Raw genomic sequence first — 22,768 nt, forward strand, 5'->3', positions numbered from 1 at the left:
AATGACTAGCTGTCAGGCTGCATGCCATGCAGTATCCTGATCCTTGTGTTATCACTTAGAGTAGTGACACATCACATGGAGGATTTGCTTGGTATCTCATTTGGGAAACCTACAGTTGAGTTCTTATATTCTAAGTTACTATACTAATTAAATCCCTCAAAGGCTGTTTACAAAATAATTATCTCAAAATTTTATTTGAATAATATGGTTCAGCAGCATTAACTCTACCTGATTAAATGGTTACAGACCCAAGGTACAGTATATTCAGTATCCTTGGAGAATGACTGTCGAGATTTCAGTTTAGATGGTGTCTCTGTGATCACATCGGTGAACTCATCCAGGAGACTGGAGGCATACAAGTCCTCGTAGTTTCTACTTATGGTAATAAAATATCAAAAGTTAGTTTATATGCAAATAAACTTGTTTATATTATATTATATTGGTACAGAGAGTAAAAATTGAAGACAAAAGAGGAACTCTAGATCTGTAAAGACAGTTAGAATTCCGGCAGACTCTGACAATGGTATTGTCAATAGTCAGGTAACCAAGAACTTTATAGCAGTCACAATGCATTTCTGCTTCTATAGCTTCGTCAGGTGACAACGTTCTTAGGGCGGAAAATAAGAAACAGATTGCCTGGAGCTGTGTGCAAATGTTGGAGTGAAGTTTTTTCTTATCTCATGGCATGTTATACTTTTCCTTTAGTAATATAACTGCTGTGCTGACTTTGTTTTGTCTTAACTGGTGACATACTGTGTATTATCAGAAAAAAAAGTGTTTTTTTTATTCATTAGCATTTTTTTACCTTTAATACGTAGCTACTTAAATGGCGGCATGCGTACATTATTCAGTAGTACTTCGTGGGACTAGCCAAAGGGTTTTCCAAAAGTTCAATTAGTCTATTTACATACACCCTAAGACTTTTTTGAGATAAGGAAAAGAAAAAGTAGGGATACATTTAAGTATGCAGATTTCATTAGATATACCTTGTTTTCATTAGGGGTTGGTCCAGTAAACTGCCACATATACCATGAATACAGTATATTGTAATGTGGTACAGCTCAGTGGTAAGTTTAATATAATTGACGATACTATAATTATGTATGTAGAACTGAGTCGAAGACTCCTGCAGAAAGTATGATATTCACAATTTTAAATAGTAACTGACTAGGAGCTTATAAACTGCTAAAAGTTATATGCTTCTCATCTTTAAATTAAGAACCTTTCAATTGTGCAGGCATAATTGTGAGAACATTAGCTAAACCTACAGCACACAGCATAATGCTAGCATGGTAGACAGAATAATGAAGCTAAAGTGCACTGTAATTAAGTGTAAATCCTTACCTGTGACAATGCATGCAGGTCGACATTGAACTCCTTGTCGTGAAGAACAGTGCCAAGTTGCCATGCATGTGAAGGACAAGATTGAGGGTATGTTTTTATGTTAATGGTACTGTTTGTTTGTTTGTACTTCATGTTTGTGTGCTTGCTGAATTATTTTCCACTTTCAATGTTGCCAGTTAATAATGTATTGCTGCATACACTAGCTACTAGTTTTATAATCTGCTGAAATTTTCTCTTTTTATCATGTGAACATCAGCTGCGCTGTCTGCCCAGACTGAAACAATAATCTCCTGTGTCTTGTAAATGCATATACAAGTGTACACATCACTGTGCCATTGCCACACCACTAGTGTATGGCACTCTTGTTGTACATATAGACATGCCCACTTTCAACTCAAAGGGATACAAAATTCCTAGCATCCCACAGTGTCATTTGTCAGCCTTACAACATTTGTATAGCCTAGCTGTTTAGAGGTGAGGCTATGATTTTTCTAGGAAGTTTCCAACTGCAACAGAAAGTTACAATTAGCAGGAGTCTGGGGGTGCAGTCCCAAGCCCCTTAAGTATTATGTTCAAAACCAAACAGATTACTATATTTCATAGGTGAATTAGTACATTAATGTGATAGTGAATCAGTTATATTAATTTTGTATCTAAACAAAAACAGCCAAGCTATGAAAAAGGGTTCAGCTCAGATCTTCCAAAAACACCAGGGTGAAAAAGATGTGAAATCCAAGGTGATGCTGGCTGTGATGGTATAGGTTAATGGCAACAATTTTAGTGACAACAATTCAGGTGAATTGGTGCCAAAAGCAGGCAGCACCAAATTCACCTTAATTGTCATTATCAATCAATCTACGAACTATCACAGCCATTTCTTAGCCGCCACTTTGGATTTCACATCTATTTCTTTCATCCTGGTGTTTTTGGAAGGGCTGCACCCTTCTCATAGCTTGGCTGTTTTTGTTTAGATATCACTTCCTTTTGTATTTGTATACATACTCCAAACCCAACTTATAGCAGGCATTGAAGCTTTACTGCAGAAAGGAGGAAGAAATCAAGAGCTGAATTTATACTTGTGATCTAAATATCATGCATAAAAAAATTAATACTGAATGAAAATTATTACATGAATTCTCTCTTACAGGTTGGCATGCACCCAAATCTCTAATTTGTTTGTAGCTGAAGTTTCTACAGGGTAAATTGTTAGCAGCTGCACTCTCTAGAAGGTGACTTGTTTTTAGCTGAACTCTGTGAGTTCTAATGTAGCTGAACTCTCTATAGGTGTGAGCTATTGTAGCTGAACTCTCTAGAACAAGATGAATTGTTTGTAGCTGAACCTCTACACAGTGACTTGGTTTGTAGTTGAACTCTCTACAGAGTAAATTATTTGTAGCTAAACTGTCCACAGGGTGACTTGTAGCTGGGTTCTCTACTGTAACAAGCTGACTTGTTTGTAACTGAAGTGAATTGTTTGCAGCTGAACTTTTGTTTGACAATACGTCATCCTTTAGAGAGTTCAGCTACATTAGAAGTTGCCCTTATCCTGTAATAGTCACGCCCATAAGTGAATGGAAACAGGGATAATCAGACCCTTGCACACAATAGCAGGAAAGATGCCATCATCATACACTTTTTGATGGTCAACAATAAGCATTGTTGGCATATTGTAGAAGATTCTTTGAAGTGATATTGGCACTACTAATGAAGAGAAGCAGTAAGGAGATGGATTATATAGGTTGGAGCATCATATCGCTACTTTTTAATGCACCAAATCAGTGACTTCAACTAGCGATGTTTGTTGTATTGTGTTATTATAAACAATACTAGACTGATAAGCTGTGAAATTTTAGTGACGTTTTGCCCAGGCCAACTTTTTGCATTTTAAAGTTATATCATGGCTTTGTGCAAACAACAGCTTTATAATCAGGTTCCTTGTTAGTGAGTATTTTGATATAGTTTTATTATGTATAAGTTTAGAAGCAGTAGATTTGAGCCTCTACAAATATGTTGATGAGGGGGTTAAATAATACCAGAGATATGTAAGTAACCCGAGGGAGTCTGTATTTACCCAAAGTACTAATATGTGAATGAGTGGAATTAGTAAACATGTGAATTCCATCATCACCATATGAAATCACTGTACCCTGTACCTGAGCAAGGGGAGGGAATACACTAAAGACTTGACAAACAACACACTTTGCTATACAGATAATGGTAAAGTCTCCTGCCTTCCTACCATATGCACTGAAGTAGCATGCATTGTGCTTTAAACACACACAAAAGTCCAAAAGTGCATAAGACTATAGCACAGCACTCAAATAGCAACAACCTCTCAATTAAACTATCATAATGATTAAATTAGCATTGATATTAAATGATATGTCATCAACATAAAACAACCAACTCATTACATTCAGTGTAACACTATCATCGGTCATTACTGGTGGACTACTGTTGATCACCACCTCACACTGGTACTCTCTACCATCATCAGTTGTGCTCAATAGTGAGATAGTGTAAGTGTCTGTATACGATACTGAGTTCTCTGTTGTGGAGCTAACATTGATCAAGTTCTCTGCCATCACTACTTCATACCTCTCACAGTAGTCACAATGCAGTCCAGTGTTAGTGACTGATTAATCAATTGAGTACTGGGAGCAGTGGCAGTCATACTGGGAATGGGTGCTATTTTCTGTATAAGCAAATACACATACATGTATAATTACTCACTAGCAAGTTTTCCCAGTACAAATGACTCCGTTCCATTAGCTCCTAGTATCACCACATTACATGTATATAATTCCATTATCTTTCTCCATCAGGTAGGTAAACTGGATATAATACACTGTAAAAACTGCAAGGTAGAAATAACCACAATGGTAAAAACTACCTAGATAATATATGGTTAATGCAACATTAAGTGAGTTAAATCTACTTTGTTGGATATATTTAACTATTTGAGTAATTTCAACCCATACTTAGTAGAAATAACTTTCAAACAGATTGGTTGTTTATCCTTCTTATAACTTAGGTACATTTGACTGTGTAAATAGGTTAAAACAAACTACAAAAATGTCAAAATAACCAAATTAAAAGTTATGTTCATATGATAGTTAGGTTAACTAAAAATCAAATGTTTCATGGTTATGTAAGTTTCAGATCTTCCATCAAAGAGTTTGTGCCCATGAAGTACAAAAGGACTTAAAAGATCTTGAAGACACACAATCGACATATTTGTGGTGTCACTGATGACATAAGAATGAAAATGATCGTCAAAGTAAATAGTCTGACAATGGTACACATGTAGCAGTAACAAATCACCCCCAACAACGTAGACATCAATTAAATGACCAAACAAGGGATCAGTTCCATCTGTCCCTATTATAACATAGCAATTGTTATTGCAATAGTTTATACTGTTTTTCTTAACCCACTTAGGATGGAAAACAGTGGCATCGTTGCTTATTGAAGGTATGGCTCGCTGGATGATGCTTCCTAGTTGGTATGGCTGTTGTCCAATTGTACTAGGGCTACTGCCCGGACCACACTCAAAGCAAGACTGAAGCATGTTATCAGAAGCCAACTGATAACACATCCATCGCTGATGTCGACTTGCTAATGTGTAAGCAATATTCTTAAAGTTCCCCAAATGAGAAGCCTTTTTAAACAAGCTAAGTTTAGCTTCATGCCGCATAGTCCAATACCTGGTCATTGGTCCGAGTGCAACAATTTGGTCAGGATAATGAACAAGAAAATGAAACTTGGGTGTAATCATTGAACTTGAATGTAATGACTTGAAAAGAGAATGATGCTCCGCAATCAGTAGTTTTAGGACAGCACAATATCCCTTGGGTACAACAGGAGAAAACACAATATCAAAAATTTTTAGCAGTAAAAGAAAACACTGCCAGTGTTCATCGCCTTCAGGAACACAATCTCCCATTATCAAAGGGATAATTTGACAAAGAAGTAATGTTTGGGCAGCCGATAAATGAAATTTTTTATCATTAGACCCCAGCAATTCTCTAGTTATTATTCCTGGCCTGTCCATCTCATTTTTGCCATAATCAAAATTCTTAATACGGTGATTATATTCAGCTACAGTAATATATTTCTCATTCACACAATGTTTAACCAGTAGCTTGACCTCAAGTTGAGCAACACCTTCTAGGATATCATGCATAGCATCATGTGGTAAACCACCATCAAACATGGAAAAATTTATTGCACACATCAACTTACTACAACGATTGATTCCGTATGTTTTAGAGTAATGATCTTTTAGATCTCCTTCAGCTGCATCCAACTCATCACATTGTCTCTTGTGTATTTCAGCAGTTCGTTGACAAAAATCACTTGACAAAAACTTGTCCTTATATGATGTAGTTTTGACCATACAAGTACGACAAAATCTATGTGAAAAAGAAAAAGACTCCTTGAATCCTCCCAAAAGATTACTAGCTAGATTATCAGCCAGAAAACACATTAAACCTCCTTTAAAGTTGCGCTGATGGCCACTGATGTTAACATTAATACCATGCGTAGTTAACGTATTCAAATCTTTTATAAATGGTTCAAGAATAGTGTCAATACCATATTTCTGAATTACAGGATGTGTTGCACAAGCAACTAAATTAATGCTCCTTAATGTAGATCGAAATTTAGGTGGAATGTTACCGAGAGTGAATAAAATGATGCCTAATTTATGTTTCTTGGTATGTGTGCCTAGGGGGTTACAAACTTCAAGCTCATAAAAGTAGGCAATTACTTGAAGTGCAAGTGGATCATTTGAAAATAATGGGTGATTGCAAGCTAATTCTCCATCACAAAAATCTTCAAGTTTATCATCTGATCTCCTGTGAGGATTATCAATGAATTCCAACAGACTGGAATCTCCCAGTAGTCTTTCAAGCGTCTTAAAAATAGGAATATATTGAAAAGAGTCGCATTGTTCTACTAGCGATCTCTTAGTTCCTGAAAACCTTGCAGCATAAAAAGGTTCACCAACTAAAATCTCCTCTGGTTCCTATAGTAAAATAACAGATTGGTGTACGTTCATTCACCGTCCTTAAAACTTTATGTTTATAAGTGAATTTACCAAAATACTAATGCATTTACCATAGTAATCTTAGTTACTGCTTCAACAGAGTATTATGTACTAGTTCAAACTTACCACTAAGCCAAGATCTTCTACACAACACTTCTCTTGTTTATATCTTGTTTCCAAGCCAACAAAAGGATCGGCTAAGTCTTTAAACACACTGTCAATTTGTGTATCATCTATTCCAAGTGAAGCAAGCTTAGCACGAATACCACTGTGAAGAATTTGCACTGTGTGGGAAAAAACAGTCTTTGACCCTTCCATAACATCATCGATCGCTGTCTGAGACAAACGATGGTTTTCTTTTAATTTCAACAAATAAAGGGCGATGGCTTTCTTTTGACGAATCGCATCAATGCCTAGCAAATGCTCCAGATCTGGATTGAAATCTTCATTTCCTATATACAATGGTATTTAATTAATGATTCATTAGAATGTGATGCCTTTATTAAAGCAATTGGGATTAGTTACTGCATCACAAGTTGCATGAGTGCTGCTAAGTATTCACAAAAGTTGGTTTTGCCACAAGGGATCATTAAATCCACTAGCTACTGGAACAGTAAACTATATGATGTGATCATCTTTACGACCCACTTTTATAACTCTATGACAGTATAAAGCAATAGTTGCAATGCATATGTACTCCACTATTAACTTTGACACAATTAATGTACTGTACAGCAAGCACAAATTATAATATATGTGCATTGTGTGTACACTATCGCAGGAACCATATTAGACCACCGTTACTGCATGGGAGACTGACATACAGTGTATAGCTACTATATACACAAACCTTGTTGGAAAGCGTCATCGTGAAAATTGAAAGAGGATATCTCAGGTTCATCGGAACAATTCAACTGTTGCGATGCTCTATGAACTCGAGACTGAATTATGCCGGAATCTTTATGCTTTTTGTAGATATGTTGATAGAGAGCTGAATATGACTTGGAAGTATTACTGCAACCACCGATTCCACACACAACTGAAAAGCGTGGATCACTGGAATGAACTAGTCGTAGGTGACTTAAAACTAGTCGTATATTAAGTGCCTGGAAAACACAAAGGAGGCACTTAAACCTTGCATATTGCCCGCTGGTACCGGCGCTAGAACTACTCGCCATCTGGAGTTTCTATCGGTAACACGACAATCATCACCACCGCTCTCAGGTAACTATAGGCTACCATGCACACGTGATAGCTAAAAAAATTGGCGGTGTAACTTGGCGCTCATATGGTGTTTGCCGCCTTTTTTGGTTTAGTGCTTTCAAGTTTGGTAGATTTGTTCAAGCTTGGTGGCCTCGTTGGTAGCTCAATAATGTCCGAGACGATGTCGTCCACTGACGTTGACCAGCTTCAGAGCGAGATTCCGAACGAACTCAACGAAAGTATGTCAGTTGACGAACTTGTGTTTTACCTGAACGTAAACCAAGGCATTCCGGAGTCTTTTTGTGAAATTCTGAAAGGTACGTAACTAGCTAGCTACTAAAGGTTAACTCATTTGGCACACAGCGAGGAACGGCGTAGCTGCAGACTATGTCTGTCTAGTTGAAGTGACAACAGCAGTTCTAAGCTTAGTCAAAACTTACTAGCAGCCCTGTTGGGTGCCCCGGCTGTACTCTCCAGGTCTCATTAACGGACTGGATTGCCTAAAAACATTGTACAGTACCAGGTCTTGTCACATAGCTTTAAAAATTGTTCACACAACTTGCCATTTTTCACGGCAAGTGTCTTCCACTTTGTCAGTATACATGTAGCTTGTTGATGTGTACAGCATTATACAGCAATGTGATTTTTTATTTTTTTTGTAGAGAATTACATTGATGGTAAAGAATTCTTACAGTTGAGTCAGCAGGACTTAAAGGAAATGATACCTGCCATAGGCATTGTAAAGAAGCTGTTGAGGCTTATTTCAAAGGTATTTTAGGTGTATGTAGTAGCCGTCTTATTTATAGGTATATTTTTAAATTTATTTATTAATGTTTTACAGTACAAGTATTCACTGAAAGCCATAAAATTAATTACAGTATCGGAAAAAAGAAACAAACTATATTCCAGTGTAAAGCCATACTTAAGTTACCTAATTATTGCATCTGTGACTGGTCTCATGGGCTAGGCTTGAAACAGACTCTCAACAACTAGACAATGGCATGCAGAGAATGCTTTAATTGAGGTATGCAGGGTTTTTACTCTGGTAAGACACCTTGCCACAAACTTTGACACATAGATTGCATACTGGATTCCTAACAAGTTTAAGATTTCAGTCACATGGGCCATTGTCTAAACAGCTAAGACATGCATTGCTAGGATTCTCCCTCAGGAATGATGTAATAATCAGCCTCGGCTCGCATCAGTGATTATTCTTTGGGTTATTTATCCACTGAAGAATCCTAGCACTGCATGTCTTACCTATACTAAACCAGGAATTATCTGGTTCTTCTAAAGCTGGAGAGACTATTAACTTACAATTTTTGTATAAATCAAAAAGATTGCATGTGCACTAATTTATTAGAATATTTGCAAAGCACATGTAATAGTGGGTGATACATGGCTATTCTCAGTGTTAAATTTTTAGCTATAACCAATATCGTCTTCACCAGGGGAGATTTCAAGATGTTCTAATAGAGCAGTCCAATACTCTTATAGGAAAATCATTGCACTACCATGTATTTCACAACCACTTAGCAAGATCTTGAGAATTAGCACTGACCCGTACTCTGTATTTGCAATAAACGGTACTCATGTATGATAATTTTATGTGTTTAGGCATCCCACGTAGCTACGTATATACATTGTGAGTTGAGGCTGTATTTGATTGCTTGAAGTTTAATTGTTGACATAATATTATGTATGTAGTGTTCATGAAAAGTTTGCAGTAATTGTAAATATGATTTTTATATAGGATGATATTCCTGCTTTGTCATCTGTTGATACGTACAGTCCAACTCCATGTAGTGATCAAGGTTCGACATGTTCAACACAGTCTGTTGCTTCGTGTACATCAGGAAGTCTGTCCGCAAGCAGTTTTGAAATACCTTCTCACTGGAGACCAGAGACGGATGCCTGTATTAAGAGAAAGGAGCTAACACGAGAAAGTCGGAATGATATTGTTAGAACCTTGGTTACTCTTGCAATTTCTAAAGTGGGTTCGAAGCCATCCAGAAGCAACTGTGAGCAGGTTGCCAGACTCCTTATCCTTAAATATCCATATATGAAGGATGATATAGGTGATGGCTATGTAAGTTATGTTATGCAATTGTACACATATTAAAGAGTATATAATTTGTACATTTAAATAGCAATAACTGTCTATTTTTAATTTTTCCTATCCTGAGTGCTGTGTTTTCCATACAGCACGAATTTGTGGTGCTTTAATTAATACTTGGATGGTTTTGCATGGGAGGAACAATGGGTATAAATACTCGTGCATATTGTATGCACTCATTCAGAGATAAAACAGTTGTTTACCACATATCTATGGAATAACTGCCATATTAACAAAACAACACACATTTTGTCATTGTATGGCCAATGGAGTACAACTGCCGCCGTTGATCCTCCCGTGCAAAGTACACAATATGGTAGTGATTTTTGTAACTTCACGTGTGCAATCTAAGTTGCTATAGTGCATTAAATTCTGGTATTTTCTAGCAATGCATAGCATTTGCCACATGGTTATATTCAGCTGAACACTGGTGGAATGATTACTAGATGATGATGTTTTGTCCTCCAAGTTTCCATCCACTATATTTGTACTTGTATTTCGTTTTTTGTAATTAGTTTGTGTACGTTTTTGTATGGAAGAACAGCTATACCGAATATTGGAGCTAAAATAATAAGCAAGAATACAAGTACTGTGGACTGTATACATGTACTGCAGATTTACGCTACAGTGGATTGGTTGCTTCTTGCAACATTGGAGAGTAAAATGCATAGAGCATGGTATGGCTTCTTACGTGGCAATTAGCCAACTGATACAGAAATTTTGAACCAATCCGATATATTCCGATATGTTGAATCTAAACACCGATACTGATCTGATATACCGATATAAATTTAGAAACCAAATGGAGATGTCAAATTAAACTATATTTATGCACTTATAACCACTGTAAGATCACTGGCAATGCTTCGTTGCCTATGGTGGTGTGGCCTCTATTATGTGGCCCAGACAACAAATATTTTAATGGATACTCCTGCTAAGATTACTCTCCATTTTAATGGCTGGTTGTTCTAGGTTGTATTCTCTGGTTCATTCCATGGTTGCTTTTAAAACTCACTAATTTGATTGTTGATTGTATGATTGGTAAACGTTATAACAATAAAACAGTAGCCATGTGTGTGCACTTAGATGGCTTCTCGTAGCAAAGTGTTTTGCAATAAGCAAGAAAGTCTCTGTTTCCCAGTCTTGTTAGCTGTATTACATTGCATAGTCAGTGCACACTGTCTGTAAGACAGCCCAGTTGTACTGTATATCGGTATATCGTATCGGTTTTGGCAGTAATATTGATCCCTACCGATATTGACAAAAGTCTCCGTACCAGCAACCGATATGATATCGGTGTATCAGTACACCCCTACTAGAAACACAATTTTAATAGTAAGAACTTGGTACTTCGGCCATGTACAGTTAAATCTTTAGCATATCTCATGCTTATTTTGACAATTTTCTGAAATTTGATGGCATCTTTTAAAATTATATTATATATACTTCTTGTATTTGTATGATGTATGAATTTGCTCTTATGTGAAAGTTTTATTGCTGCAGACTTCATGGGTGGACAAAATGATTGAAAGAATCCGAAATTTAATCAAACTGGACAGAAAGAGAGGAGCTTCCATTGATCAATCACCTGCTCCAAAAAGAAGTAATAACAAGGACAAACTTCAAAGAAGGTACCCACTAACTCAGAACTCACCTATTGTGGATTTGGAGACTTTTGAAGAACACAACAAGGCTATGGTGGAAGAAATGAAAAATCGTACTCGTGACCGGGTATTGCTTCCATTAATGAAAACCACTTTTCAGAATCGATGGGTTTATGTACGGAAAGATGCCACCAGTGTTAAGTCTATCATTACTGAATATCCATGCCTCAAATTTCCAGCAATTGTAAGCATATACAGTAATATTGTTAAATGTTTATGTTGTTATTGTATACAGTTGGAGCAAGAATTAGCTATGATAACAGGGAGAGCAAATGTAAAAGATTCTTTTCTGAGGGAATGGGCTCGATATGTTCCAGCTATCATTGCATTGGGCAAAAAAAGCTCTAAGAAGAACATCAAAGAAGTGCTGAAGACTGCTCGTGAAGAAGGTACAGTGTGACTGCTATTATTGCATATCATAGAAGTCTGTATTTAAAGTAATATCTTATGACCATGTCTGTTGGTAGTGATCCACCAATAAGAGATTTAACCGATTATCTGATACTTGAATTACATACTGGCCGATACCGATAACCGATCCGATGTTTATATTTACTCAATTTCTACATGTTTTATGCAATATTGCAATATATTTCCTTAATTTCTGTCTTGATTTCTTAAATATAATGTTGTTAGGGTCAGCAAAATTAATCTGCCAAAACATCTACTAATAATTACCGATATTTCCAAAATTTGGCCGATAAATCGATTTCTGATGCTTTACCGATTAATCGGTGCATCACTATCTGTTGGTACAATTCAAAGTCTCATTTCTTGTTGAAGTCATGTTGTTTTACAGAGTTTTAATAGGTACTTGGTACATGAGGTTTAAAACACAATTTGCAAATAGTATACAGTGAATGTGTTTGAAGTCTAAATAAAATTACTCAGAAGGTGTCAAACTATTTTTATGGCCAGCTAGTAGGTCTCTTTGTGGATTGTAAGATCTCAGAGGAGGGTGGACAAGCGCACGTGAGTGCATACATTTGTATTAAAAGTATAACCAAGCCTTCAGCAAAGTTTAAATGGGTACCATTCGAAAGTGTGCTTCACGTTTAGTATATTTAGCCGGTCTTCCCCACTCTTCCCCACTATTCCCAACACGTAAATCGCCCTTGAATTTATAGAAGATCACGTGTGCAGTAAGTTTGTCGGTGGAATCGATGCGTTGCACTCTAGCGACACCTTATAAGCTTCTATTCGAGCCCAACAATCGTTGAAGAAGGTATTATGATATACAATATGCCTCCTATGCTCGCTCCCATGGAATTAAAGAAAGGAAAGCGGACGCCGCTAGCGTGTCCTCATGGAGAATCAAGCAGGAAATAGGACATCTTTGTACTCATTTTCTTCCGTTTGTCACAAGAAGCACAAGATAAATTAGTGTGGCTGTTGCTAAACAGGTTTTATCACTTCATTTTAGTCTTGGTATTAGAAATATTCAATTAACGGTAATAATTTTCAATAGCGCTTATATCGTGTCCACCCTCCTCTGGTAAGATCTCTTTGTCTTCCAATGGTCAAAGCACACTATGCATGCCATGTTCTAAAGCACATGACCATTGTCATTAATGTATTTTTATTTCTACTTTCAGATGGTGATGATATTTTAGCTCTGAGCATACTAGTGGAGTTGTTAGCTCCGAAAAATGCCAAAGAGACGATCAAATTTGTTTACACGGAGTATCAAGTATGGTTCTATGAATAATGAAACTGCAACTATGATATTTATTGTTTCTTGTGTAGATATCCACAAGAGTAGAGGATGCAGCAAAGTCACAGACATCATATGCAGCACCACGAATAGGAGGGTACCTTGGTGTAGGTCCAGGTGACCAATTTTTTGTTTTTGTGGAAAACATGACTCTCTGTCAGTGTTCAACATTGCCAGATGCCATCTTTCTTACGTTTTCAGCATACTATTCATTTTACCTTGAGTACTCAACCCAAACCAAAAGCTTTATGTGGTTTCTTCAGGATTATATCTTCTCCTATCCTGATAGTACTGACCACAGTGCATCATATTTGGCAGTCACGTCAGATATTAAACGTAACCTGTGAACATAAATATATCTATTGACAAACAAGACTGTACCCATATATAACATCTTTACAGGCTGTACTAGTTATGTTACGTATATGCCATGTTGTAAAAGTCTATATATTTGTTCATGATTACTGTTACTAAGAGATAATATTATGTTGTCACTATGTAAACAATTACAAGACTGTTGTTTAATCCTTGATGACGATTTGTGACTTGTATACTATGTGTGATAAATACTAAAGGATTTATAATATGCTACCAATTCACAGAAAGCAAACAGTGGTGAGGCAGGTTATCATCTAGGTACAAACAACAACAACACAACCACTTGTAACAGTCATTATTACCAACCATATGGTATAAGTAACTTTCTGGATGGTTATCATAGCTAATTATAAGGAAGGTAAATAGTTCATTCTGTAAGTAGTAACTAACCACTGGTATTGTGGTTAACACCACCACTAACTGCAGGCTTTTTAACCTAATACTGAAGTGGTTACTTTAATTCCTGCTATAGTTAAAGCAACACCTGGTGGTTATTATTACCTACCTTGATGGAGGTACTTTCAACCCACACAAAGTTGTTATAACATTTTGGATCTTGGTTGATGTTACCAACCTTAGGTTAAAGTTACCTCTTCACATAGATGGTTCCTATAACCTTTAAAATAAATGGTTGCTTCTACCTAAAATTTTGGTTACCTGAGTTTCTGGTAAAACTACCCATTTTTTTGGGTTAAATCTACCTTTCAGTTTTTACAGTGTAGTTACCACTACTGCTGGTTGGGTTGATGGTCACTCTATTATCATTAAATTTTGTAGTAGTCTCCTCCAGGTCCCATCCAACTGATCATTACTGAATTGGACTCCACTAACTGTACTCACTGTACAATTTACGTTTAGGGAATCACCCACCATTGCTGATCGTATGGTATCAATTGGTGATATGGTAATGTTAAACGGTGGGACTAAGAAAAGAAACACAATTATGATAATTACAGTTACAAAATTACTAACCCATCAAATCCAGTGTAACAACATCAAAAGCACTTATTGATGGAAAACAACTAATGAACACCTCACAATAGTATTCTGTATGATCATCAGTTGTGTTTAATTGTGGGATAGTATGTGTGACTGTGTATACCGCTGGGTCATCAGTTGGAGAGACAGCCCTCATTTCATCAAGTCCTCTACCGCCAATACTCCATATAATATCCACTCTACTGGTGATGCCTCTCACAGTAGTCACACTACACTCCAGTTTTACTGACTGACCAACTATCTAAGTGTTGGGGGGTAGTGACAGTCACATTGGGAAAGGGTACTGTATTAAGCAAGAGCATGAACATATACTCTCAAAAGATATTCAACTTACCAGTAAGTATTGCTAGCATAACTGACTCTGACTCAATTGTAGTTAGTGTTGATACATTACACATGTATGTACCATTATCTCCTTCCATCATGTACACAAACTGAAGACCACTACTGTAATTATTACCAGTGTCACTGGTTGGTCACTCTACTATCATTTGTAACAGTGTTTCTTCCAAGTCCCATCCAACTGATCATTACTGAACTGGACTCCACTCCACTAACTGTACTCACTATACACTGGATCATTTGCGGATCACCCACCATAGCTCCTTGTATTGGATCAGATGGTGATATGGTAACTGTAGGAGGAGGAACTGTGGAGGAAATGTATACATAGCAAAGGAACATTGAACAACACACACCAACCCATCACATTCAGTGTAACACCATCAATAGCCAATACTGGTGGACTAGTGTTGATCACCACCACACACTGGTAATCTCTACCATCATCAGTTGGCCTCATTTGTGAGATTTTGTAAGTGTCTGTGTACACTAATGAGTTGTCTATTGTGGAGCTAACATTGATTCCCTCCATCATCTCAAATTCTGTACCATCACTACTCCATATAATATCCACTCTACTGGTGACTGTACCATCACTACTCCATATAATATCCACTCTACTGGTGATACCTCTCACAGTAGTCACACTACACTCCAGTGGTAGTGATTGACCAACTATCTGAGTGTGAGAGGCAGTGACATTCACAATGGGAGAGGGTACTGTATTAAGTGTAAACAAGAACATGTACATACCATATACTATCGAAGGTGTGCAACTTACCAATAAGTGTAACCAACATACGTACCTTCACACAACTAGTGTGTTTGATAAAATAAAACAGCCAAAATAGGCAAAAGAATGGCTGCGGTAATATTATTACAAATTATACTTGGCTGCCACCTTTATTTCCACACTAACCTATTTTTTGAATAGCTGCACCCCTTTTTCACAACTTGAATTAGATATCATGTCTTTTTGCATATATTATGCAAGCACCAAAACCAGCCTGCGACAACTTACTTTGAAGCTGGCTTTTGTTTTCTTCTGCAAGTACCTGATTTTAAATGATATTTAGCTGTTTTCAAAAATTTTTGTATTATTTTGCAGTAATTACGCATTGTTGTATTAATTTATATTGCTTCATGCTCTATTATATATATTGCTTTAATTTGCTAAGGCTTTATATTTATAGCACAAGCACCAAAAACCTGTAGGACACTTTGGTCTTGGTGCACCTATTATAGTGCACCAAGGCATGTAGCTACTTGAGTAAATGAAAATTTACCACATTTTTTGCATAATTGTCAGTATATGCACCAAACATAGATGAATATAATTAAAATGTACCCTAAAACTCACTATATAAATTTAATTAATTTCTAAGGCTTCCTAATAGTGGCTCTGTGAGTCGCCCATACATTTGTATAGGACATCAAGGTTTTTACGATATTCTATAAACAAACCTGTTTATAGTTATGAATTTTTGCTACTGCTGGTTGAAGTGGGCAAGTATCACGCATAATTACCCTACCAAAAATTAATTACAACTCTTCAAATTTACAGATTGCTGGTGTGCATTAATTAGATTTTGGGATATTTTAAGTGGTTTTTCATTTTTTTATTTCTGCTTCCAACTATCAACAGATATTTCAAAATCTGCTTTGTAAGAAATTTAGCCCTACCCATTATGCACACATTGGTATCAATAAAATTTTTATTAGCAATAATCAGTGGGAGGAGATTAAATTTTTTTACGAAATTGCCTAAAATAGATGTTTTCTCTTACAAAGCACTTATTGTAGACAAATTTTACAATTTGCTCTGATAGATGTGTTGAGGTTTTGATTAGTTACCCATGGATATCAAGATTTTGAAGATTTGAAGTAATACCAAAAAGTAGATACAAAAAATCCAAAATGTAGTAAAATCCAATTAGCGTCCAATTAAAACAAGTTTCCATAGCAACCAACACTTCAGAGAGTAGAAGAGTTACTTGAGGTACTTGTATGGTAAAATTTCTAGATGACAAGCTTAATTGATTACATTGTTGCAACACAAAATGTAAAAATCACAGTTTACTCAAGTAGTACATGCCTTGGTGCACTATATACTAGAAGCACACTTGTTACACAACTTACATACATGCATGTATGCTTGCGAGAATCTATTACACTTCAAAATTTGCTATTATGCTTTTCCCTCAATTTTCTGCCTATATTATGCTTGATTTTATGTTTTTCAGAAATGTATTATGCTTTCATTTTATGTTATTTTTTCTTTGTGCAGAAATATTCTAGTAATAAATTAAATGTGAACAAAGAAGAGTTATATCAACTTCAAAATGCCAATAATGGAAATGGTTTGAAAATGGAATGTTTCCAAAGTTATTAGGCATATTAGAGCAATATCTAGCCCCCCTGAAGCTATTTTATATCAGCATTTTATTGCCTAATACTAAATATTACCTTATTAGTTTGTATGCAAATACTGTATTTGTATATTATGCATTGTTTCTGACATTTCCTGTTAAACATGAATTGTAGCGATTTGCATTCAAAGTACAGCAATTGTTCATAATATGTAACTTAAATGTAGCACCATGCCATGAACATAATATTAGCCTCCTGGGAACAAACACTTCAAGGATTCTCATTATCTCTGTTGCATTCAATGACTGTTCTGTTAGAAAGTTTGACTTTTCTATTAGAGAATCTCTATCTTTTGAAATATTCTCTGGTGTGATATTAACCAGTCTCACTGCAGCCCTGGAGAGACAATACTATTTCATTGTCCAGACATTCACTAGCATTCTGACTCAACGCTAACTTTATCTTAAACTTTTTAGTAATCTTCAGAGTTTCCATCAACATTTTATTGTCTTCCAATAATGCATCAGACATGTTGGATAACACAAAAATATTTAATGATTGATGCTGAGCTTTGCTATGCCTGGTAATAGTTGGCATGTGGCTGCATGTGTGACCCAATAAAACTCAAACCCACAATGAAAAGTATTTTGTCAAATGTAAAATTATTCATAAGACTGTATAGTCAGGTTCACTATGTACTTTTGTTCAAATTATATGGGGGTTAGCAAACCTATACATTTTTGGAAAGCTTAGAGCATGAGGAATCTGAAAATCAATGTTTACATTTGTAAAGATTCTGCAAGGTCAGCATTTTTAAATTTCAAAATGGTAGCTAATAAAGTAAAAATTCCTGGTATATCAATTTTAATTTAACATAAAGGTTCATTAAAGGAACTCAACGGATTCTCAAAAAGGAACTCAACAGATTCTCTGGTGACATTTTCACATCCCTATTCATTAGAGATCATAGTTAATCATGAATAGTTAGAATGCTTTACAAACAGAATAGAAGAGCATCCATTATGCTGCAATAACTCACTATAATTTTTAGCAAAAAGAATAGATTAAATGGATGAGATGTATGTATAACTGGTGCAAAGTATAAGTTTGGATTTCACTGAAACAGTTCAAGCCTAAAAACAGCACAAAAGATTGAGTTACTCTAATAGAGCAGTCACATATTCCAAAAAAGCAGTCAATTTTGAGTCCATATTTCTAATGTAGCAGTCACTTTTATGGAAATCCTAGCTAGTGTGCTTATGTTAGGCATAAATTTAGGAGATTAGCTAATACTAGGTTTGAAAGAAAATTGTAATTTGCATAAAAATGCTCCTTTAAAAGGTAACTTTGAAAATTAGCAATTGGTAGCTATGATTTCACCCTGACTAGATCTGAGAGTACTATTGCACCAGTTGGTGGCATGCATTGACACAGTTAATTATGTCAAAGATAATTTTGCTCAAAATTTATGAGCCTACATAATTATTATTAGAAAGCTGAAAGCATGCAGATCAGTGAAAATCAATGCTTACATTTATACAGATACCTACATGTTAGCAGTTTGAAAACAACAGTACACATGGTGCAAATTTCTCCATATATATTATGTCAACCTCTTATTTGCAACAAACACTATTTCTACTGTATGCTCTCACACACATATAGAATCCATTGATAACCTCTAAAGTGCTAAGAAACTTAATTTGGCAGATGATAATCGCATGAAACAAAGTGAATTATTAACATTGAGGTGTAGGGTATAGCTACATATAAAAACATCACAGCTATGTATCTACATACATATTTGTATATGTATTAAAATATAATACAGTTAATTCAAAGATATGAGCCTAACAATCATCAGCACTGTTACTGTTGTCATTTTCGATGCATTATACAGTACGATAGTACTATATATTAGGGATCATGCAGGAGCTTTCCAGTTCAAAGTATCACTCTAAAACCAGTCTCAATATTCCTTCATGAGAGCTTAGCAACATTGGTTAGGCACAGCCAAAGTAAAAAATTTCTTCAGACTAACCCCAAACTCTTTCTATAGCATTTTAAAAATTTTCTATTTAACAGAATTTTACACTGGCTGACTGACTGACAGCCAAGTATAACTTGACATATGGACTTAATTTTGCCTACTGCATGTACAATACATACATCATGGGCTTTCCTTTGTCTTTGTGTTCCAGTTCTCTTTGCTGACAATGCAAGGTATCAATTCACTATATAGCGTGATGCAGCTTAACTGTGGTTGTGTAAGCTTATCACCAGTATTTTCCATAGTAATATGATTGATAGTTGAGACACTTCTCATGCTGTTCTTTGTTTGCAATGCTGTGTAATGGAAAAGGCATAGTTTAACATGAAGTGTAATGGCTACCTCCATTTTTGCTTCATAATTGATAGTTGGGGCATGCAACCAGACATATATTTTGTCAGGTGCCCTTCTTCCTTTTGATGCAGTATATGTTCAGGTTCACCAGCCATAATTATGTTACAACAACAGTCCTACATTTAATCGTTATACTTCAGTCTAATACAGCAGTGAAAAAGAGAGGTTGCATATATGCTGCAGTGGACATTTAATCCCTAATTCAGTCATGGTTATAGACTGAATGAAGTATAGGGATTAAATGTCCACTAGTGTAATTATGCAAATGTATAGGCAACCTCTCTTCTTTCTGTATAGCAAATCCCTACTTTTTGATCCCTAATCCAACTTCACAATTTTCATTTTTCATTCTACTTGTATGTTTAAATCTTCATCTGTACCACACAACTATGCAAGGTAAATTGTTGCAATAGCACTAGCATTTTAGCATGGAGCAGTTTCTTGTAAGCCTGTCATTAAATAACATGTTGGCTAGATATTTTATTTCTGTTCCAAATGTCCTTGTTTATTTTTGTCATCTGGATAAGAATCACTCCATCAACAATGGCAATATTTGGATTATTTAAAGATGCGTGATATGCAATCATTCTGTCACTGGAAAGCAAATTTTCATTGGATTAACACTTAGGTAACAGTGGATCCTATAATTTTCAAAGATTGTGTATCAATTTTAATGCATGTCTATCTGGTGCATAAAATTGCTCTTGATGATCAGAGTAAATTTACTGTTGCCAATTGTTTATGTGAAAAGGAAATTTCCCTTTTAGGGGAGAGCTAATTCCAATTACTGTAATTTTAAAATGAAAATTGTTCAAAATTCATCTAGTGCTAAACATACGTAAGCACATTAGCAAAAAAATGAGATCAAAAGTTGACTGCTTATAAGTGACTGCTTTATTAGAGTATCTAAATTTCATCTTTTTTTAGGTTTGCACTTCTTTAGTAGAAGTCAAATTATACTTTGCACTAGTTATAGCTACTTTGCACCAGTTATACCCAAATAATCCAGAATATTTGTTCACTACACATCATTCCTGAATTATTGACATATAATAGGTGTTCTTCTATTCCCTTTGCAAAAACTTTCAATTATTCATGATTAACTGTCTCACCTCTAATGAAGAGGTGTAAAAATGTCACTAGAGAACTAGAGAATTTGTTGAGTTCATTTATTAACAGTAATGAGTAGTTGAGTTTCACAGGAATGTTTTGATCTAAATCCAAACTGGTTGTCTGAAAGAATATTGTGGTCCTCCAAATGCTTCATAATTTGACTCACGATGATATGCTCCATTGTTTTACAAACTACTGAGGTGAGTGAGATAGGATGGTAGTTGCCTGGGTGAGCTTTGGAACCTTTTTTAAATATTGGGGTGACATAGGCATGCTTCCATTGTAATGGAACTTCACCAGATTCTAGTGATTGTTTGAAAATATGAGTTAGAATGGGAGATAATTCGGCAGCTGTGGCCTTCAGTACATACGGATGCAAGGAGTCAGGTCCTGGGGATTTGGATGTGTCACAGGTACTTAACAAGTTGTAGACTCCTTGTTCGGTAATCTCAAATGTAGGTAAAGATGGAAATAAGGATGGACCTTTGTCAGGAATGTTACTATTATCTTCGGATGTAAAGACAGACTGAAAGTGTTGATTGAGGGTGTCTGCTTTTTCCACAGGATTGGTTATGATATGACCATTTATAGGATTTATTAATGTACTAATACCATTGTTTTCTTGTTTTCATGACTTGATGTAGTGCCATAAAGACTTTTTGTTACTGTCTGGTGATGAAGTTAGGTTTGTCAGGTAGGATTTGTGTTGGTACTTTAGTTTATGATCTATTTCTTTTTGCAATGATTTATATTCATTCCAGTCACTATCTCGACAATAACGCTTTGCTCTTCTATAAACTCTTTGCTTTTTACGTATGAGTCGTTTTAAAGCAGAAGACAGCCAGGGAAGGTGAATTCTTGTACTTAATTTCTTGGTAGGAGTATGAGTGTTTATTATTTCTTGTAAATTTTGTAAGAAGAAGGACCAATTTTCATCTAAGCTTTGGGGTGATGCTTGATTTATTTCAAAGTAATCATGTGACAAGTCTGATAATTCCTGTCTTATTTTTTCCCGGTCAGCTAGCTTGTAAAGGTAAACAGTTCTGGGATGTTGTTTGATTACACGTTTAGGAATCTTGATGGATACTAAAACAGCGTCGTGGTCACTCAAGCCCGGAAGTGGTTCACATGATATCACAGAATTAGGATTAGTAGTAAACAATAAGTCTAAAACATTTTGAGCTCTTGTAGGGAAGGTGACTAACTGAGACAGTTGGTAGCTGTGTGATAAGTCAATAAGTTTTTCACAAAAGTGACATGATACATAGGAATTTATTAGTGTACTGTTTCCCAGTCAATACCTGGACAATTAAAGTCACCTCCAAGAATGATTTGAGTGTGGGGATACTTTTGCTTAATCGTGTCTATGGAAGACTGCAAGTTGTCAAGTATTGTATCACTTGAGTGAGGAGGACAGTAAAAGGAGCCAACGATAAAGTCATTGTTCTTGTCAAGATGAACGTGAGCCCGCACTATTTCAATAGTTGAATTGTCATTAATTTGTGTACATGGTATAGAGCTCTTTATGGAAATAAACACACCACCACCAGAAGTGTTTCTGTCTTTTCTGTATGTTTGATAATTATTTGGGAAAACCTCAGAGTTTAGAATAGATTCATTCAAATGTGATTCTGTCCCTATAATGATGTCAATTGCATAGGTAACCAGAAAAACTTCAAGTTGAGTTCGTTTGTTAGTAACACTACAGAAATTTACAATAGACAGTTTCAAATCACTTAATACATTATTTGAGTTTGGGTTATTAGTAGAGTTATTAAAAACCTGTGAATTTGAGTCAGGATTTGAGTTAGTTATAGTGGAAACAGGGAGTCAGGATGACTCCATGCTTGTGGCAGAGGTATTATTAAGTGGCTGTGCTGATACAGTTACATACTCTAATTTGTTACCATCTGTACTCACTTTGCAGTGAAGCTTGTTGTTGAGGTATAAGGAATCATTTCTTATTTTGATGTATCTCCATTCGGTACCATTGCAATTAGGGATCTCCTTTCCTTCAATAATAAGCGTTCCTTTTGACGCTCCTGGGGAGTTAGATCAGGTTTTATGTAGA

At 35.8% G+C, this 22,768-nt stretch overlaps 2 protein-coding genes and 1 long non-coding RNA gene across 9 annotated transcripts; 1 reads left to right on the forward strand and 2 right to left on the reverse strand.

The window, feature by feature from the left end:
• Positions 1 to 3,721: 3,721 nt before the first annotated feature.
• On the reverse strand, positions 3,722 to 7,624 carry LOC136265910 (uncharacterized). 5 transcript variants are annotated; one of them, XR_010705801.1, is made up of 5 exons: positions 7,245 to 7,624; positions 6,521 to 6,846; positions 5,590 to 6,373; positions 4,078 to 4,201; positions 3,722 to 4,032 (listed from the first exon to the last, which is right to left on the reverse strand). XR_010705801.1 is itself a non-coding variant. In XM_066060875.1 (4 exons), the coding sequence occupies exons 1-4, from the start codon at positions 7,570 to 7,572 to the stop codon at positions 4,134 to 4,136; spliced, it is 1,506 nt and encodes a 501-aa protein (XP_065916947.1). In that variant the 5' UTR covers positions 7,573 to 7,624; the 3' UTR covers positions 3,722 to 4,133. The 5 variants fall into 5 exon arrangements, 2 of the variants coding, with proteins under 2 accessions (XP_065916947.1, XP_065916933.1); XR_010705797.1 differs by having other exon boundaries at positions 4,078 to 6,373; XR_010705800.1 differs by having other exon boundaries at positions 3,722 to 3,892; positions 3,943 to 6,373.
• Positions 4,179 to 14,008, forward strand: LOC136265934 (uncharacterized). 3 transcript variants are annotated; one of them, XM_066060894.1, is made up of 8 exons: positions 4,179 to 4,818; positions 4,876 to 4,969; positions 8,260 to 8,366; positions 9,351 to 9,686; positions 11,217 to 11,561; positions 11,613 to 11,766; positions 12,973 to 13,067; positions 13,124 to 14,007. In XM_066060894.1, exons 3-8 carry the CDS (start codon positions 8,316 to 8,318, stop codon positions 13,436 to 13,438), a joined length of 1,296 nt encoding a protein of 431 aa, XP_065916966.1. In that variant the 5' UTR covers positions 4,179 to 4,818; positions 4,876 to 4,969; positions 8,260 to 8,315; the 3' UTR covers positions 13,439 to 14,007. The 3 variants fall into 3 exon arrangements, with proteins under 3 accessions (XP_065916966.1, XP_065916959.1, XP_065916957.1); XM_066060887.1 differs by having other exon boundaries at positions 4,179 to 4,969; XM_066060885.1 differs by lacking the exons at positions 4,179 to 4,818; positions 4,876 to 4,969 and adding an exon at positions 7,595 to 7,914 and having other exon boundaries at positions 13,124 to 14,008.
• On the reverse strand, positions 9,259 to 9,737 carry LOC136265958 (uncharacterized). Its single transcript, XR_010705839.1, has 2 exons — positions 9,566 to 9,737; positions 9,259 to 9,511 (listed from the first exon to the last, which is right to left on the reverse strand). It is a non-coding gene; the product is annotated as an uncharacterized lncRNA (long non-coding RNA).
• Positions 14,009 to 22,768: the final 8,760 nt, after the last annotated feature.

This window comes from Dysidea avara, chromosome 1 (genome assembly GCF_963678975.1).
Source record: "Dysidea avara chromosome 1, odDysAvar1.4, whole genome shotgun sequence".
In the NCBI taxonomy this organism is placed as follows: domain Eukaryota; kingdom Metazoa; phylum Porifera; class Demospongiae; order Dictyoceratida; family Dysideidae; genus Dysidea; species Dysidea avara.

What these genes read in the sequence shown, in the direction of transcription:
- LOC136265910 (XM_066060861.1), bottom strand. Translation starts at nt 7,572, where the DNA reads ATGGCGAGTAGTTCTAGCGCCGGTACCAGCGGGCAATATGCAAGGTTT. An exon ending in CGATGACGCTTTCCAACAAG is followed by an intron (nt 6,847 to 7,244) that starts GTTTGTGTATAT and finishes CATTGTATATAG; the next exon opens with GAAATGAAGATTTCAATCCA. An exon ending in TAGAAGATCTTGGCTTAGTG is followed by an intron (nt 6,374 to 6,520) that starts GTAAGTTTGAAC and finishes ATTTTACTATAG; the next exon opens with GAACCAGAGGAGATTTTAGT.
- LOC136265934 (XM_066060885.1), top strand. Translation starts at nt 7,683, where the DNA reads ATGGTGTTTGCCGCCTTTTTTGGTTTAGTGCTTTCAAGTTTGGTAGAT. An exon ending in TTTTTGTGAAATTCTGAAAG is followed by an intron (nt 7,915 to 8,259) that starts GTACGTAACTAG and finishes TTTTTTTTGTAG; the next exon opens with AGAATTACATTGATGGTAAA. An exon ending in GAAGACTGCTCGTGAAGAAG is followed by an intron (nt 11,767 to 12,972) that starts GTACAGTGTGAC and finishes TTCTACTTTCAG; the next exon opens with ATGGTGATGATATTTTAGCT.